General features: G+C 42.5%; 1 protein-coding gene across 2 annotated transcripts in view; it reads left to right on the forward strand.

Moving 5' to 3' along the window:
* Positions 1 to 1384: 1384 nt before the first annotated feature.
* Positions 1385 to 17384, forward strand: part of TGFBR2 (transforming growth factor beta receptor 2) — a 91442-nt gene continuing 75442 nt past the window's right edge. For both annotated transcript variants that reach the window (XM_083188644.1, XM_083188645.1), the window contains exon 1: positions 1385 to 1725. In XM_083188644.1, the coding sequence (XP_083044770.1) occupies positions 1644 to 1725 (82 nt within the window). In that variant the 5' untranslated portion in view covers positions 1385 to 1643. The remainder of the gene's footprint in view (positions 1726 to 17384) is intronic.

Below are 17384 nucleotides of genomic sequence, written 5' to 3' on the forward strand. Positions count from 1 at the left end.
TTCATAGCGGCAGCACAGAGATGAACTACAGCCAATTCATCGATCTGATACCATTCACACCCGTTAAAGGTAACACAGTTGTTACAACCAGCATTTGAACCATTACAGCAGTGTTTTTCAACCACTGTGCCGTGGCACACTAGTGTGCCTTCAGTTGTTCTCAAGTGTGCCCCCAGATCTAGAGATGCCCAAACCAGTTTACAGCAATCACCAGTTCAACTGTTATTTACTGGTCTCTTCTTTTCATGTAAAGGGCCAATGTATTTTATTTTGTTACCAGTGTGTTTGTTTTTTATATGGGGGCCAATAGGTTTGTTTTTTCCTGTGGGGGCCAATGTGTTTTGCCCTGTGGGGATCTCATGGTGTGCCTTGGCAATTTTAAAATCGTATTTAGTGTGCCACAAGGTAAAAAGGTTGAAAATCACTGCATTACAGTATAAACTATTCCTCGCGATTATCATATCACGCTATTGGAGAAAGCTATTTCTTTATTTGATAGATCCACTTTCTGTTTATTCATTTATAGATATGATACTATAAATGATGTGACTTGTTTGATCTGCATGCCCTTTTCTGTGGTATGTAATATTTTATTATATGTATTGTATTTTTTCCTTATTTTTTGATATATAAAATTTGTTATTTATGATATTGGGTAGTCTACATTTTTCCATGTCAACCCATTATTTAACTAAGAACTGCAGACACTCATTTTTTAGTTGAAATGGCTAAGGTAGACACGGTGGAGGGGGGCAACCCAAGCATTATGTCGACAATGCCAAGGTCGACAGTCAAACGTCAACATGAGTTTATCGCCTTTTTTTGTCCCAAATATCGACATAGTCGACATGGACATGTCAAAGTGTACCGCGTCCCCTCGCATGGCTCGCCGTGCTTCTGGCTCAGTGCCTCACTGTGCTCGCTACACTATTACATTCTCCCTCCACGCCCTAGTGGATGGTAGGGCATGAAATACCACCTGTCGGCACATGTTGGCTCCAAAAAAAAAGTGAAAAACTCATGTCGACCTTTTGACGTCAACCTTTCCATTGTCAACCTAATGCTTGTGTCAATCTTCTAACCCTGTCGACCTAAGACCTGTCGACCTAAGACCTGACGACCTTCAGTGGACTATCCAATGCATGGCAACCTCAGTAGGGTCGACTTAATGACCTTATCCCACTATTACTAGAAAAGAGCACTGCGTACAGAAAGGAAAGTACAGTACAAGAGGATTAAACTACTTTACAAGCAATAGGACAATATCAAAATTGCAGTGCGAGAGGTTGCAGACCAGTGTGAGCCAAAAAGGCGGCTTATGTCATATGACTGACAGCAACTGGGTGGGGTTTTAAAGGGGAAAAAAAAGAGAGAGAGAGAGAGAGAGGCCCAGCAGCAGCAGCCGCAGCAGCACAGCTGTTTGTGAGGCTGGAGGTTTCCTGTTTCCCCAGGAGTTGCAGCTCGGCGACTGAGTGACTCACCCAGGACACAGCAGCCACGGTGCCCATAGGAATGCAGGGAGGGCTGCGAGCCTTCCAGTCCGAGCACAGGGGGGACAGGAGGAAGGGGAACTGAGCAGCAGTCGGGAAGAAACTTTCTGGATTACTTTTTAAAGTTACAGTTTCATATAAGAACTCAGCAAAATGGATTCTTTGCGCTTTGTGTGTCTCCTGGCTGCACTCTGGTGTATGACAGCCCCGTGTATTTACGCAATACCGTATGAGGGTAAGTTACTAGAAGTTTATTATTTCTGTATGTGTGTGTGTGTGAGTGTGTGTGCAGTACCGGATCTCATGCCCTGCGGCATAGGAGCCAGCTCTGTGGGTGCTGTGGTGCCAGTGCTGATCATGTAAGGTCCGCAATACTTGTGCTGCCCGCAGTCCTGTCTGCGGGGTGGGTGTAATGTGAGCACTCCCATAAGTTTTACAAAGTTGTCTCTCGTGCCCCCCTGCAGTGCAGTGCTTCAAGATGGGCAGCGAGAGGAGTCTGCTAATGTGACACTTGAGGACAGAGATGAGGCAGGGAGGTGGGGTAGTGCCTCTGTCTCAGATTTACTATAAGTACGCTGTTATGGCGGCGGATACTCGCATTTCTTATCTCCTATGTGGTGACTCACTCCAAAAGTTCTGTTTTCTCACATGTACTGCTAGCACGGTATAGGTTTGTGGTGATACTGGTACTGGAACCCATAGAGATGCTAATATATATACTCTATGTATCAAGCTCAGTAATTATAGCTTTATAAACACAGGGTTCAGAGGTCACCAGTAGTATACTATACTGTCTGTCTCATTAAGAAAAGGTGTGTGTGTAGTAAGGAAGGACACACACTGTACTGTAAATTATCATTTGGAGATGTAGGACATGTATAAAAGCACTGTTGCCATGTTTCTGTGTATGGTATTAGAACTCCTGTGTGACTTGTAATATCCTTATCATTTACAGTACACTTGACCATACCGTATATTAGCACATACAGTATATGATAATGCGATATTGTACCGTAATATTACATTGTAGTATTTCCGCTATACAAATGTATACTTCATTTTATGTAGTTGATTATAGAAAATGATACTGTATGTACAGTATATTTGTGGAAGAAAAACAAATGACTACAGACTCTGGCTATGTTATGACAGACCCTAAAAATTCTTGTGTGTGGAAGAGGCGGTATGTACTAAAGGGAAAATGCAGCAAATTTGAAAATGGATACCTCGCAGCATCGGCCCGGCAGCCAATGCGCCACACTGCACATGTGCGGAAGGCACTAAACCTGAAGTCCTTCTATATCGCAAAGTATAGCTGTCATCAGGAGGACATTTTGTATTTGTGGATTATCACGGCTCCCACGATGGCCATCGTACACGAAAAAAATCGCATCGCATACGATTTTTCACTGAAAAGCATCCAAATGCATTGGAATTAGTATGAATCATGTTCAATGGCCCCCAAATGGCATTTTTGAGGCTTTACCACCCCCACTATCAACGCGAACCCGAAGCGTGGCGAGCGGCGGCGGTACGCGTCCTACGACCTTTTCATACCCCCACTATCCACGTCGGCGTGGAGTTGAGAATAGAAAGTGTGGCCGAAGCGTGGCGAGCGGACGCGGATACCTTCAAAGGTATACGCGTCCCCTCACGTGCATCACAGGTGTCCGCGTCCCCGCGCGGGGCTCGCTGCGCTCGCCACGCTTCGGGCTCGGCACACTTTCTATTCTCAACTCCACGCCGACGTGGATAGTGGGGGTATGAAAAGGTCGTAGGACGCGTACCGCCGCCCCTCGCGGGCTCGCTGCGCTCGCCACGCTTTGGGTTCGCGTTGATAGTGGGGGTGGTACAGCCTCAAAAATTTGCCATTTGGGGGCCATTGAACATGTTTCATACTAATTCCAATGCATTTGGATGCTTTTCAGTGAAAAATCGTATGCGATCGCATGCGATCAAATCGCATGCGATGTGATTGCATGCGATTTAAAAAAAAAAATCTGCAAAAATCGCATCGCATGCCACTATATATGGCATGCGATGGCATGCGAAGGGAGCCGTGATAATCCACAAGTACCGGACATTTCTAGGTACATACCGGGGTTATTAATGCCGTTAAGTACCCGATTTGTGATGCATAGTACATCCTAGATGTAGGTTATGTGTATTTACAACAATTTGAATAGCTAGTGCATTGGAAAATTGGCTTCAATTTATGGCGTGAAGAAAGCCGATATGGCTAAGGTCGACAGGGTTGAAAGGTCAACAATGGGAAGGTCGACAGTCAAAAGGTCAACATGAGTTTTTCACTTTTTTTCAAGCCGACTTATGCCGCCAGGTTTTTGATATCCTATGATCCACTACGACGTGGTGCGAGAATATAATCGTGTGCCCGAAGCATGGCGAGCGCAGCGGTACACTTAGATGGTATCCATGTCGGCCATGTTGACAGTCTGGACAAAAAAACGTGAAAAACGAATTTAAACTTTTTGAATATCGACCTATAGATTGTGTCAACCTTCCGACCCTGTCGACATTAGCCCTGTTGTAGGTTGAGCTATTTTCCTCCTGAATTCCTCAATATTACACAACCATGAGTTGGAAATACAGTTTTAGTAGGGAGTGAAACCCCTCCTTCACTTAATTTGGGGGAAGATTTATCAAAGCTTGGAGTGAGATAAATGAAACCAGCAATCTGCTAATGACATTTTTCAAACACAGGTGGTAAAATTACTGTATTTCCCTTAATTTGACAGGTCTGCGTACTTGAAGGGCATGTCGGACCCGATTTCCCTTGAACTTGCCCGGCAGTCCCCTGGGAGGGTTTCCATCTGGGTTGGTACTTGATGTGCCATTTTTACATGCAATTTATTGCATGTTCAAAGGACTCCTGAGGAGCTGCCGGGGGAGTTCAAGAGAAATCGGATGAGCTTAAAAGCACCCGCGATTTGCACCTGATAGCTGCATATCCGATATATCTTATGTACAGACAGTTCAATCTACCGATCTGATTTCTAGACAAAATCTTTTGGAATCTGGTGATGGCCACAATCACTAGTGCTTGACCAGCTTTAGTCAAGTGATAGGTCTAGACCAGGGCTGGACAACACCGGCCCGCCAGATGTTAATGAACTACACATCCCAGCATGCCTTGCATCAGTTTCAGCATGGCCACATAGCAAAACTAATGCAAAGCATCCTGGGATGTGTAGTTCACTAACATCTGGAGGGCCGGTGTTGCCCATTGTTGATATAGTGTATTGTATCCCAGTTTGATTTATTGTACAGACTGTAAAATGTCAGAAATGTGGTACAAACACACACACACACACATATATATATATATATATATATATATATATATATATATATATATACAGTAGTTACATAAGGACAACGGCATGTATATCACCTGCGGGTATATTAAAAGTCACTGGAATTTAGTTTATTAGCCTTCAACCATGTTTCGCTTTGTGGTAGCAGATCTCTTGTCATTTCAGACATTCACACCAGTACGTGGGCCGAGCCATTCTGTTAACGAAAACATTTACTCTCTAACTAATATAAACTATAAAATGCAAATATTGTTGTTCAATGAGCATATATAAGAAGGTAGAAGTACATAACATGCAGGAATCCAAAATATTTTTTATTTGACGCCATACTTTTTTCTGGTGAACTTCCCCATTTGCTACAGACTGGTGAAAATACTATTTTGTATTTAGTGGGGGGAATCCAACTGTTTTATAGATGTTCACAATTGCATGTCAACCATTCCTTTAGATGGGGCAATATGCATGATTCTGTGGCAGTCCCACATTATTTTTCATGATGATTGCACCCAAAAGTACCAGGTTTAGCTGTGCAAAATGACTGATCAAGAAAAAGTACTGTGGGTGACAGGGAACCCATCTGTACGCACATTTCTGCTTGCACCCTTAGTAGAGGACAAGCAGAAATAATAGGTGCCCGTGGTATGCCCGTCTGCAGGGGTGTAACTAGAACTTTGTGGGCCCCATAGCAAACTTTTGAAAGGGCCCCCATTCTACAGAGAAAGGGTGACGCACATATATAAGGGTAAAGTTGGGGGCACGTGGTTACACACGGGTAGAGTGGGGGGTACAGGGTGTCAAACACACAGGGGTATAGATGTAGGGATCTCCTAGGACTGTCGCTGCTCGGTGCTCTCATGCACCTTGGGTGAGCTGCAGGATGCCACGAACCAGGGTACAGGCCCCACCTAATCTAGCAGCCTAACCACCACGCTTTTCCAAGTAGCTTCCTCCTCAGAGCTTAAACTTAAGTCCTGTACTGGTGCCTAAACCTAAACCACCCCACCTTTTTCCAGCCTAATGCTGCTGGTGCCCACATACTTATGTAGTCGGAATTCTGCCACTGACATCCTCATTGATGTTACCATTCCAGCACTCGTCTCTTGGCGCTAGTCAGGATGCTGGCGTCAGTATTGTGACTACCTATCCTTATTGGGCCTTGTCCATGCGAAATGCATTTAGCATCCAGGCACAGTGAATGAGGACCTCCACTCACTGAGAGATATAGTATGAGTCATAAGCTGGACTCCACTGGACTCTTACCATGGGGGCAGAAACAAACACCATAACATCTCACACCCCTGGGAGCCCCATCCTGCAGTACACAGCCACACCCCCCTTGATTACCACACATAACTGATAATAATCCACTGTAACCCCATACCCTACACCCCCTGCCCCCACACACACCCTAATCTCCTCGATTTACAGAAAATAAACAGCCGGAGCAGCGTTAATTGCAGAAATTTTCTTTAGAGGGTGCAGGGGATTCCCTTGGGGCCGCCGGGCCCCATAGCAATTGCACCCCCTGCACTCTCTATAGTTATGCCACTTCCTGTCTGAACAGAGAAAAAATGGAAATGCTCTTGTCAGGCATCAGGTTAAACAATTGACTTACCCACCCAAATGTTTTACAGTGTAAATGTCTAAATGTCATGAGGACAGATACAAATATGTAGGCATGCAAATTTATGTTGCATACATACTAAATGCCATATCAACCACATAGCATCACATCATGTCCCACATCATCACATGTCACAGCAGAGAGAAATGATCTGTGCGTACTTCTCTGTCATGGGAGGGATTTTACTTAGTCCAAAAGAACAGTGGTAGCCTGAAATTGCAAAATTGGCATATATATATAATATTGTGGTGTTAATTCCTGACGTAGGTTGGCCATTAGTCAAAATATCTAAGCAATGAGTATAAAGCATCTGCAGCGCTTGACTAACTCCACTTATTACTCCAGTTGTTCATGGCTTAAGCATAATAAATGCCACTGTTGTTTATATTTAAAAAAAGTGGTCATTGTGAAGGAAATACCCCCAATGCTGGCCAAGCAGTGGATGATGGCTGCTGGGTTTGGCCGTCAAGTGGCCAGATTTCTAATGTATTGAATGCTCAAACTGAGGCCCTCATTCTAAACTGGTATCCGGACTAATCATAGACTCATGTCATATGGTCAACCACTAATGGTCGACAGTCAAAAAGTCGACAGTCAAAAGGAAAACAGGGTTTAAAGGTCGACACACAATAGGTTGACAGAGTCTAAAGGTCGACAGTCCAAAGGTCTACAGGGTTTAAAGGGCAATATGTCGACATGGTCAAAAGGTTGACATGCATTTTCTTACTAAATTTTCAGCTGACATGTGCCGACAGGTGGTATTTCATGCTCTACCATCCACTAGGGCGTGGAGGGAGAATAAAATAGTGTGCCGAGCGCAGCGAGCCACCGAGTTCGAAGCATGGCGAGCGCAGCGAGCCATGCGAGGTACTTATACAGTGTCCATGTCGACCTATGTCGACATAGACACCCTAAAAACATTAAAAAACACATGTCCACCTTTTGACCATGTCAACCTTTTACCTGTCGACCTTTTACCCTTTCGACCTTTTGACCATGTCGACCGTTTTCATGTTGAATATATTACCATGTCGACCTTTGGACCCTGTCGACCGTGTGACTGTCGACCATTAGTGGACGACCATATGACTGTCTATCATGAGACAGTCTATGATGCATACCATAACCTTCTAATCTGACCGGTCCCTGGCTTATTCACACAGGGGATGCTCTTTGCACATTTGCGGGGCTGCTGTGCGGACGTCTTTGGCGACTTGCAAAGTTGCTGTGGTGTTTGAACAGGGGTGGGGCAGGATGGAGGCAGGCACAAGGCGTTTGCATAGGGACACCCACAAAAACACTGGGTGTGTCCAGGAAAGCGATGGGCATCCCCATGCAAACGTAGGGAGGGAAGCTGCTTGCCAGGGGTGGGTGGCTGACTACACAGGATGTCAGCCGCCCGACCCATTCTCTGACCCTGATGGCGCAAATATAGGTCAGTCAAGATTTACCACTGTACGCTACCCTGGGAATGGATGTTTATGCAAAACATTCATTCACAAAGCGGCTGGGATGTGCAGACCGTGGTCGGGGGCGTGCATTCGCTTGCCCAGTGGGTGCCGTTAGATGGCTCGCTGACCATCGATTTTTCATTGCTTAGCAAGTCAACTTTTCATTTCATTTTACCACCCATGTCTTCCATCAGATGCAGAAGGAGATTGGCAGTGTTTTTGGGGTCCCGACAGGCATTCACCCGACGTCGGGATCCCGACTGTCAATATACCGACAGCCGGGTTCCCGTCGACCACCTGCTATTTTCACTCGTGGGGGTCCACGACCCCCATAGAACCTCCATCTAACACAACCACATCTACTAAGAGACCACATTTTTCTTTGCTATACAAACAAATACATTCTGATTACTGTTTGGACGGCATTCAGCAGACTGAAGAAATCGCTAATAATGTTTCCTGTTAAGAATACAAAATAAATTTTACTACCAGTTAAATGACCTGTTAAATATTTTATTATACTTTTATGTCTATGAAAATTTGCATATTGGGAAATGACTTGTTCTCAATGTGCAATATTCTGCATTTCAGTTAAGTATAGAGATGACTCACTGAGAGTATAAATCTGGACTTTATAGCTTGTGCGAACTAGTTCTAAGGAATGTTGGGTGATTAGGTCTTGTGCAGACACCTCCTATAAGAATACTGTGTATTGTGGCTATTGCATGCTCAAAAGTACAGCTGTAAAAGTACAGGTTGTTTTGGGAATCATTCCTGCCTATGGGAGAGATGCACTAAGCCTGAAAATTGATCAAATGATAAACCACTAGCTAAGCATCTCCTAACTGCCACGTCACAAGCTGTTTAAACATGTCAGTTAGGAGCTGATTGGCTGGTGGTTTATCACTGTCCATTTTATCATTTTCCAAGGTTTAGTACATCTGGCCCTACTGTATGTCACCATTGATTCCTAATCATTGCAATGTATGTCAGGAAAGGTACATTTAGAAGTCCTACCCCATTGGTAATGTATGCACCTTGGGATTGTAATCTCATTTGGGCAGGGGTGTTGTTACCGTGTGTGTCATGTTGTATGAAGATTCCCGCATTGCATGGTGCTGAATGCAATGCTGGTACTTGATGTAGTTTAAAAAATATATATATTTTAATAATAATAATTAATAAATGTGAATGGGGAGGTCTCGTGATAAGCCTGATGTTTCTAAAAACGAACACATGAGGTAAATCTAGGTAAGGCAGTGTAAGATATCCGTTTGTGCTAGGTCCAGGTTCTCTTCCCAGCAGCAACAATCCCTGGAAGTGCCTCTCGCAGCACAGCACACGGCTCACACAGTGTGACCAGGAAGTAACCTGGTGTTGACAAGGTCACTTGATCACTGGGTTCCTCCAAGGTCACTAAACTTCTTAAACTGTTCCTGGGAATAGGCTAATACACAGTTTACTAGCCATTATTGGATATGTTAAAGGGTATGAGCACTGGTGTTTTCAATTTTAAATGTAATTTTATCAATTAAATAATAACCTGATACAAATATTTGTAAACATTATTCAGCTTTTTGCTGATATTGTTGAAAAATATCAACCACTACTAAAATATCAACCACCTAACTGTAAAATAAAAATAAGTTATATTCTAAGGTGCTGCAGAGCCCACAGCAGGTACATAAACTAACAAACAAGAAAAAGTCGGCATAAGAAAAGGGGCATAAACACAGAGCGATTTCAGCCCCATTTTAAATGCCAGAGGAGATGTGGCCCATGGCAACCAATCCGCACTGAAGTAACATCTATCATTTGCATAATATAATATTATACAGAGCAGCTGATTGGTTTCCATGGGCCACTTCTCTGGCTCACTTCTCCATCTTACCTTCTAGTTGTGCCTAGTCATGAGCACATTTTCTCTTTTTGTGCATTTCTTCCTAAAAAAAAAAAGTATGTGAATGACACCAAGCTATTCAAATGTAGCTCCATTCGGGTGAGTATGGCTTCCGGTGCCACCCTTTCAGCATGCCCCCAGCGGTGGTGATCTGAAATTTGTGAAAAGTCATCCGTTTGAGCATGCAAATGGGACTTTTCGCATCAAGCCCATTTGTTTTGTCAGGTTTAGCCACTATGCTCAGATAAACATGACCACACTGAGCGCGATATGAGCGATAAAATTGTCCATTTGAATATCGCCTCGCAATCTCCCATCACTTTAGACAGGAGATCGGGCGCAATGAATCATTTAAATCTGCCCCAAGCTAGCAAACATTGCATTTTAGCATTTTGTATGCAGGTACAGCCAAAGTCGAACACAGAACATAGACTAGGCATATCATTTTAATCAGCAGTCTTTTTTTCATAATCACACATAATGATGTGAGGAAGCATTTTTGGCAAAAAAAAAAGAGTCCCAAGATTAGCAGAGTTACACGGGAAATGCCGTTTTAGTCATGCCTGGTGTCTTGTGGTGCATGAAGGGTTGGGTCTAGATGTATGAGGATTCATAAGTACAAATACATGTGTCATCCTGTCCCCGATCCACCTAAAATCCATTTGTACGGACTCCTACTGTAGGTTTCTAATTGCAAATGCCGTTTCTTATGGTGTGTACACACGGTAAAATATGGTTTCCGATGTTGCCGATATTGTGAACATCGGAAGCCATATCGCATGCTTTTTTAGGGCTTGCGAGCCCGATGCACTGCTGATGCGCGCTCCCGTGTGAGCGCAAATCGGCAGCCAAATAGAGAGGGCAGGCAAGACTATATAGTGCAGATCTGCACTATATAGTGTAAATTGTGCCCCTCCATGCATGCCGTGCGATGCGATCTGATCGCATCGGGACTCGCATAGCATGGTATATCGCCCCGTGTGTACACACCATTAGACTTATTTTATGTTGTACATATTCATTTCACCACCTGGTGTATGCTATGAATATAAAAAAAAATGGATATAAATCCACTGTCATACAAGGTCCATACACACTGGGCGTTTTTTCATAGGGCGAGATGTATCAAATGGAAAATGCGGTAAAACCCGGTTTTACCGCATTTTCCAATGTATCAAAAATTATACCGCAGTGTAGGGTATCGCCACCTTTGGGTGGCGATACCCTATAGAAGCCTATGGGCTTCTTTTTGCCGCCCACCGACGCAAACTCGCCGCCTCGCCGACCCCCCCTCTCGCTTACCTTCCTGAAGGGTCCTCCTGGACCCTGGAAGGTAAACCCCTCCTCCCCCTAGTGACGCAGCCGGACGTCCTTCCGGCTGCAGGGGGGAGGAGGAGGCGCCGGGGACAGCTTGCTTAGCTGTCCCCGGCATGAGGGATGCAGGAGCCGGCTGGGAGGTGACGGAGACCCCCCGCACACCACATTCCAGGTATCGCGGGGGGCCTCCGTCACCGCATCACGCCCCTAGTGTGTATGCAAACCAATGATGGGGAAAATCACTTAGTGCACACACACTTACCGATTTTCGCCCTTTTTGTGATTTTTCCCGGGGGAGGACAACTTCCCATAGCAGGACGCTGTGGAAAGCCATCCACCGCGTTGCTCATCTGCTGGTAAAACCAGCGATGATACGTGAGCGCGCATCAGCGCTCCCCGCTAATCGCTGCCCCGTACACACTGGGCGGCTTTGGAGCTCAAAAGACAAAACTGAGCGGCTTTCAGCTCAAAGTTGCCCAGTGTGTATTGGCCTTTTAGTAAATGGATTTTTTTCGTGTTTCAAAATCCCTTATTCCAGGTCACTTTCCTTACAGAGACCAAGAGACTTGATTTATAGCTTGGAACAATAAGGCTTAGTCTAAGGTCACATCTCCTGAAAGAGTCTATTAGCAACTGTGTTAAATAATCATTCAGTCTTTTAATCTTTAGTCATGGGTCAGATGGAAAAACAAGCAGTTTGTTTGCAACACTTGATTTGTTGCTTGCAAAAAAAAAAGTAACCATTTTAAAGCTTTTCAGCTATATCAGCAGAACAATGGACAAAGTAAAATACTGTAGTTATTTTCTAAGCTTGAAAAATAATGTTCAGTACGTCTTGCTGTCATTTCCTAAAAAAATAAAAATAAAAACCTGGTGTGTATGTGTGGGCACAGATATAAGTGCCATGGCTATGAGACCAGTAGGCTTAGGGGCCCCCAGACAAAGGTCATATGGGTATCTACTAAGTTCCTAGAATTGCCTTCTAAGCAATTCACTCTGACTCGTTGACAAACCTAAAGGAGATTACATTCCATTAGTGATTTTTTGTGTAGGGGCTTGTAAGGTGCATTATCTGATCTGGGCACAGTAATATGGTATAATATGAAATGGACGCCACTGTAATCGACATTCACTAATGAAGTGTGGCATATTGTAATCTAGAACAATACTACGGGATATAAAATGAACTACAACATTACTATGGTGCATAAAATGATCCACTGCGGCATAGAGAGTATCTCTAGAAGCATTAGCGTGTGGGACGTTTCAAAATGTTGTTATGGGGCATAAAAAGTTGTGGCTACGCCTGTGTGTGTGTGTGTATGTGTGTGTGTGTGTGTGTGTGTGTATATTTTTAAGGGTAGAAAAGTGATCTGTCCTTTTTGCCAAAGAAATATGCAGAGGTTGGTAGCAAGACTGACTTTTAGATTTATGCCAGTGCAATGAATTTCCTAGACTTGTAATCATAATTAGTTGTCTCTTTTTAGCCTACGCACAGGATATATCCATCAGCAACAGTAAAGGGAGATTTCGGTACAATTCAATGTACATAATAAGTCTTCTGTATACATCAAATGTCATCATCTCTTTAGACGAATGTAAAATATATTATTATATGATATTTATTTTTTATTGGTATGACATTATGCCTCTTGATAAATAAGTCTTTGTGTGATTAATTGGGCAATACTTCCTGCCAGTGCATTAAGGAACAATCCTGAATAAAATATTACAGTGCCGTTTCATTCAGGGTCAAATAGGACAATTGCCTGCGGCCCAAGATTCTCAAAGAATCTCAGTTTTATTAAAAGAGTAGATGTTTTATATAACATTAAAATCCCTCTGAAATGATACTAGAAACTGTACATTTCGAGGCAACTGAAAGGCATATTGTGTAGACGTACTTAAAGGGGAAATCCTTTTACAGACATGTTGCTGTTATATTACAGGCATGATCCTCAAAAATTATTATTCCTCAGATGTTGTTCCAGACTTGATTGTATATAAAGTGATGTTTTGAAGGGAAAAAAAAACAGACCCAAAGAGTGCATTATTTAATTTCTTAAGATGGGATGCATTGCAAATGAACTGACACACCCATATTTTCTGTGTAGTGTGTTATTGGCAATGTCTACCAGATAGAGATCACATGGCTTAGATGCCCAAAGGCCAGCTCTCAAAGTCTAGTATAGGCATAAGCAACTTCTGTGGTGACAAGGAGAGCTGCCAAAGGCCGACACCCAGATATGTCTGAAGCAGCTCTACTGAAGGATTCACTGAAAGAGTCTGATCAGGGCCTTTCCACTGTCACATTTGAAACTTTGTACAAGTTTCAACATAACCGTTTTTGTTAAAACTCAACACAAGAAATTTTTTTATTTATCTTTTTTTTTTTAATTGATTTAGATTTTTGTTGTTGTTATATCCAACACAATAATATAAAATGAAGTTGTTACATACAGTAAGTACACCACTGTTTTGTAAAGGAAACCTACTTCATAATTCGGCTCAACTTTTTGCATGAAGCGTTTGGGGGTATTTAATTAAATTTTTCTCACTTTTTCACCATCTTTAGGTTGAATTTACATTGACCTATTCAAATAAAGTGGGGATTTTTCGATTTAGTTGCCGATCTACGTGTTTTTGGCAAAATTGTAAGTGTTTTCGCAGCTTTTTTTTTTTTTTAGTCATGTTTCGCCAATACAGTTTTGAAATTGCATCGGCGAAACATGACTAAAAACCATCTGGAAATGTCCGAAATTAAATATTTAAACTTTGCTTTAAAACAGACTTCATTGAATACCCCCTCTGTGTTATTTTTCATGAAGACTTATAAGAAAGAGCTATAATTTAACTTATCAACGTTTGTTGAAAACTGAAACACACAAGTACAGATTTCTTTTTTCAGTGTCATGTATGTGACAATATCATACAGTATGTCACTGATCTAAGGCTAATGTTCTTTTATTTTCTTGTTTGTTTTTCTTTACTCTCTGTTCCTTGTAAATTCAATTAAATTTGAAATATTTCAGGCTAATAGAGCAGTAGCTAATTTTTAGGGTACTTGTGTACTAAAACGGCGCCCACGATAATTAGTCGCCCGATTTTTTTATCGCATCGCAATCAACTCCACGCCGACGTGGATAGTGGGGGTATGAAAAGGTTGTAGGACACGTACCGCCGCCCCTCGCGGGCTCGCTGCGCTCGCCACGCTTCGGGTTCACGTTTATACTTGGGGGGTGCCGTGGGGGTGCATTTAAGCATTGTAAGCACCCATTAGGGTGCTTATACAATTTATAAACGCATTGTATGGCATTGTATGCCATATACAATGCCATACAATTTTAAAATTGTATGACATTGTAGAACATCGGCCGATATCGCATCGCATGCGATATGGTCTGCAATGCGATGGGCGCCGTGCTAGTACACAAGTACCATTTTTAGGATCAACTATGCTTTAAAATGTAGTTATTCTATAATATGCCTCTGCCTTTATAATGTTTATATCTATTTGAATCGAGTTTAGATTTGTGTGTTAAATACCTGGGGTGAGATTTAATAGGATGAGAGATTCAGAAAGTGAGAGATTTGGTAAGAAATCTCCAGTTTTTTTAAAGCGGCAATCATTTACACTGCTAATCCAGTTTGATTTTGAAGTATACATGATTGCCGCTTTAAAAAAACTGGAGATTTCTCACCAAATCTCTCACTTTCTGCATCTCTCATCCTATTAAATCTCACCCCTGGTGTTATAAAGAGGAAGCGTTGTGCTTACCCTTTCTGACTATTGCTTATCTCTGCTTCCTGTAGACAGACCAGACAGCCTCTGATTGCACAGACAAACATGTTTATCATAGCATACAGTAAAAACAGTACAGTAGTCTGAACGAATCTATGACCTGCAAACTTTCTTTTGTTTCAGAGAATAGGATGGCCTCTTAGCAATTGTGGGAGGGTAGGTGTTCAAGCTTCCTGCCAAGCCGAGGCCATATCTCCAGAAGGATATAAATACATTAGAGACTGTACAAAGAAGGGCAACTAAAATGGTGCATGGCCTACATCACATAACGTACCAGCGAAGACTAAAAGATCTTAATATGTATACTTTAGAGCAGAGAAGGGAAAGGGGGGACATGATAGAAACTTTCAAATATATCAAGGGTTTTAACAAGGTACAGGTGGGAGCCCTTCTTCACAGGAAGAGGAGCAACAGAACACGAGGACATGCACTAAAACTAGAGGGAGGAAGATTCAGGGGAAATATGAGGAAGAATTACTTCAAAGAAAGGGTAGTAGATAAGTGGAATAGCCTCCCATCAGAGGTGGTAGAGGCAAATACAGAACAATTTAAACATACTTGGTATGGGCATATTTATATCCTTACACAAAAATAAGGATCAAATATGGTTAGAGGTAACATGTTTAAAAAGGGGCAGACTAGATGGGCCAAATGGTTCTTATCTGTCGTTAAATTCTATGTTTCTATGTAAATCATTCATGTGCACACAAATCACGTGCATGGACATGAACATGGTCCTGCATGCACAAATAGGTGACCAAGCCTGCTGTCTGCAGATTTTACAGAAGCTTACAGATGGCAATCCATCTGCCATCCAAATAATGCTATTGGAGAATTGTACTTGCATACAAACGAAAGGATTAGAAACTAATGGATGCAGAGTGAACAGCGTTTACAAATAGTATTCATAAACCCAATTCAACAAGGCATTGGGAATGAAAGAAAAAGTGCAAGTATAAGGTCCAGGGTACCCTGTCTACTCTGAACCATGTGATAAAGGTGTATGGGAGGAAGAGTTCCATTTATGGAAGGACATTGCATCCATGTGGATGGCAGTTTGGGACCAGATTCTGAAGGCAAAGGTTAGAACTTTGGCATTAGATGGAGTTGTGAACAGGTTTGTTCTGTGTTTGCCTAAAGGTTTCCACAATGTTTTAAATATCTCTGACTTTAGAAACACCTTCTAAAGTGAATCATTTCATGAAGAGGAAAGCTTTAAAATGTTCTTACATACAAGAAGGACAACAAAATGGATCAAATGTCTACTGCCTCTTGGCAAAGAAATAAGGAATTTGTGCCTTTTATTTTGTTTATGAATGAGCGATGGAATCTTCTGAGGTCATTATGATGTTTGATGGGGGCTCTAGAAGAGGCCTGGGAGGATATGTAGTCTAAGGATTATCCAATTCTCTATCGCTTGGTGAACTATAGGAGTCAATAGGGTCTTGTCTGAATAGGATATGCCTCTTTTGTTCAGAGATCCCAACAAGTTCTTAATGTCTGCAAATGAGGGGTGTATGAAAAAATCCATGCTCTCAATTTTCTAATGATTTTGGCCAGATCTTTCATGGTGATCTTGTGATGATGAGTAATTGAGACAAATGCTTGAAAGTTTGCCCATTTCCCGATGGGAATGCTATGGAGAAATACGGGAATCTGGTATTAAAAAAATAAAACAACACTTAAATATAGAAGGTGTCAGTGGAAATTAGGTGTGATTTATATAGAATCCTTGACTGAGAGGAAATAATTAGCCTTTGCTAATAATAATAATAATAGTTTCTTGTATAGCGGACACATATTCCAGAACTAGACCAGGGCTGTCTATCAGCGATTCCAGGAGCAGATGAACCAGACAGGCCGGGACAAATTGGAACCCGAAGAAAGGCAGGTGATTAGCTTAGACAGAAGCTATCACCGGCGGGGCTGTGCTGGACTGACTACCTTAGAAGGGCTCAGGTGTCCAATAACCTGAGGAGAATCCAGGCCAGCCCCCCCGGACCTAATGCTGCCCTCCGGGATACTGACAGTGGAAGTACTAACTCCGTATCCCTGTTTGCCATGCGACCGGCCCAGGAGACACGGAAACAGGTGGACGGCAGCATAGGATCCTGCCCACAGTGCCGCTTAACCCGTTGTCTGTCAGAGCGGGTAACAGAGATAGAAGCTTCTTTTATCTTAGTGGACTCCAAAAAATTGTCGAAGCAAATAAAATAACTGTTAATAAATAAATAGTGCAGGAGATCTCTTGTGTATCTTCAGCTATCATAAGCTTGGTGAATGTGTAAGTGACATTTTATTAACCCAAAGACCATGACCAAGACCGTACTATTAGTAAATTAAGTAATTGTAGAGAAATTTTTAAAGCCCCCTGTTGTTTTGGTGGACCTCAGTTATATAAATGCTTACTGTACTTGAAGTTTATGATTCTCGATAGAATAACTCCTTGCCGGAATATCCTGTGG

The sequence above is a fragment of the Crinia signifera genome, chromosome 5 (assembly GCF_055691185.1).
Source record: "Crinia signifera chromosome 5, ASM5569118v1, whole genome shotgun sequence".
NCBI classification, from domain to species: Eukaryota; Metazoa; Chordata; class Amphibia; order Anura; family Myobatrachidae; genus Crinia; species Crinia signifera.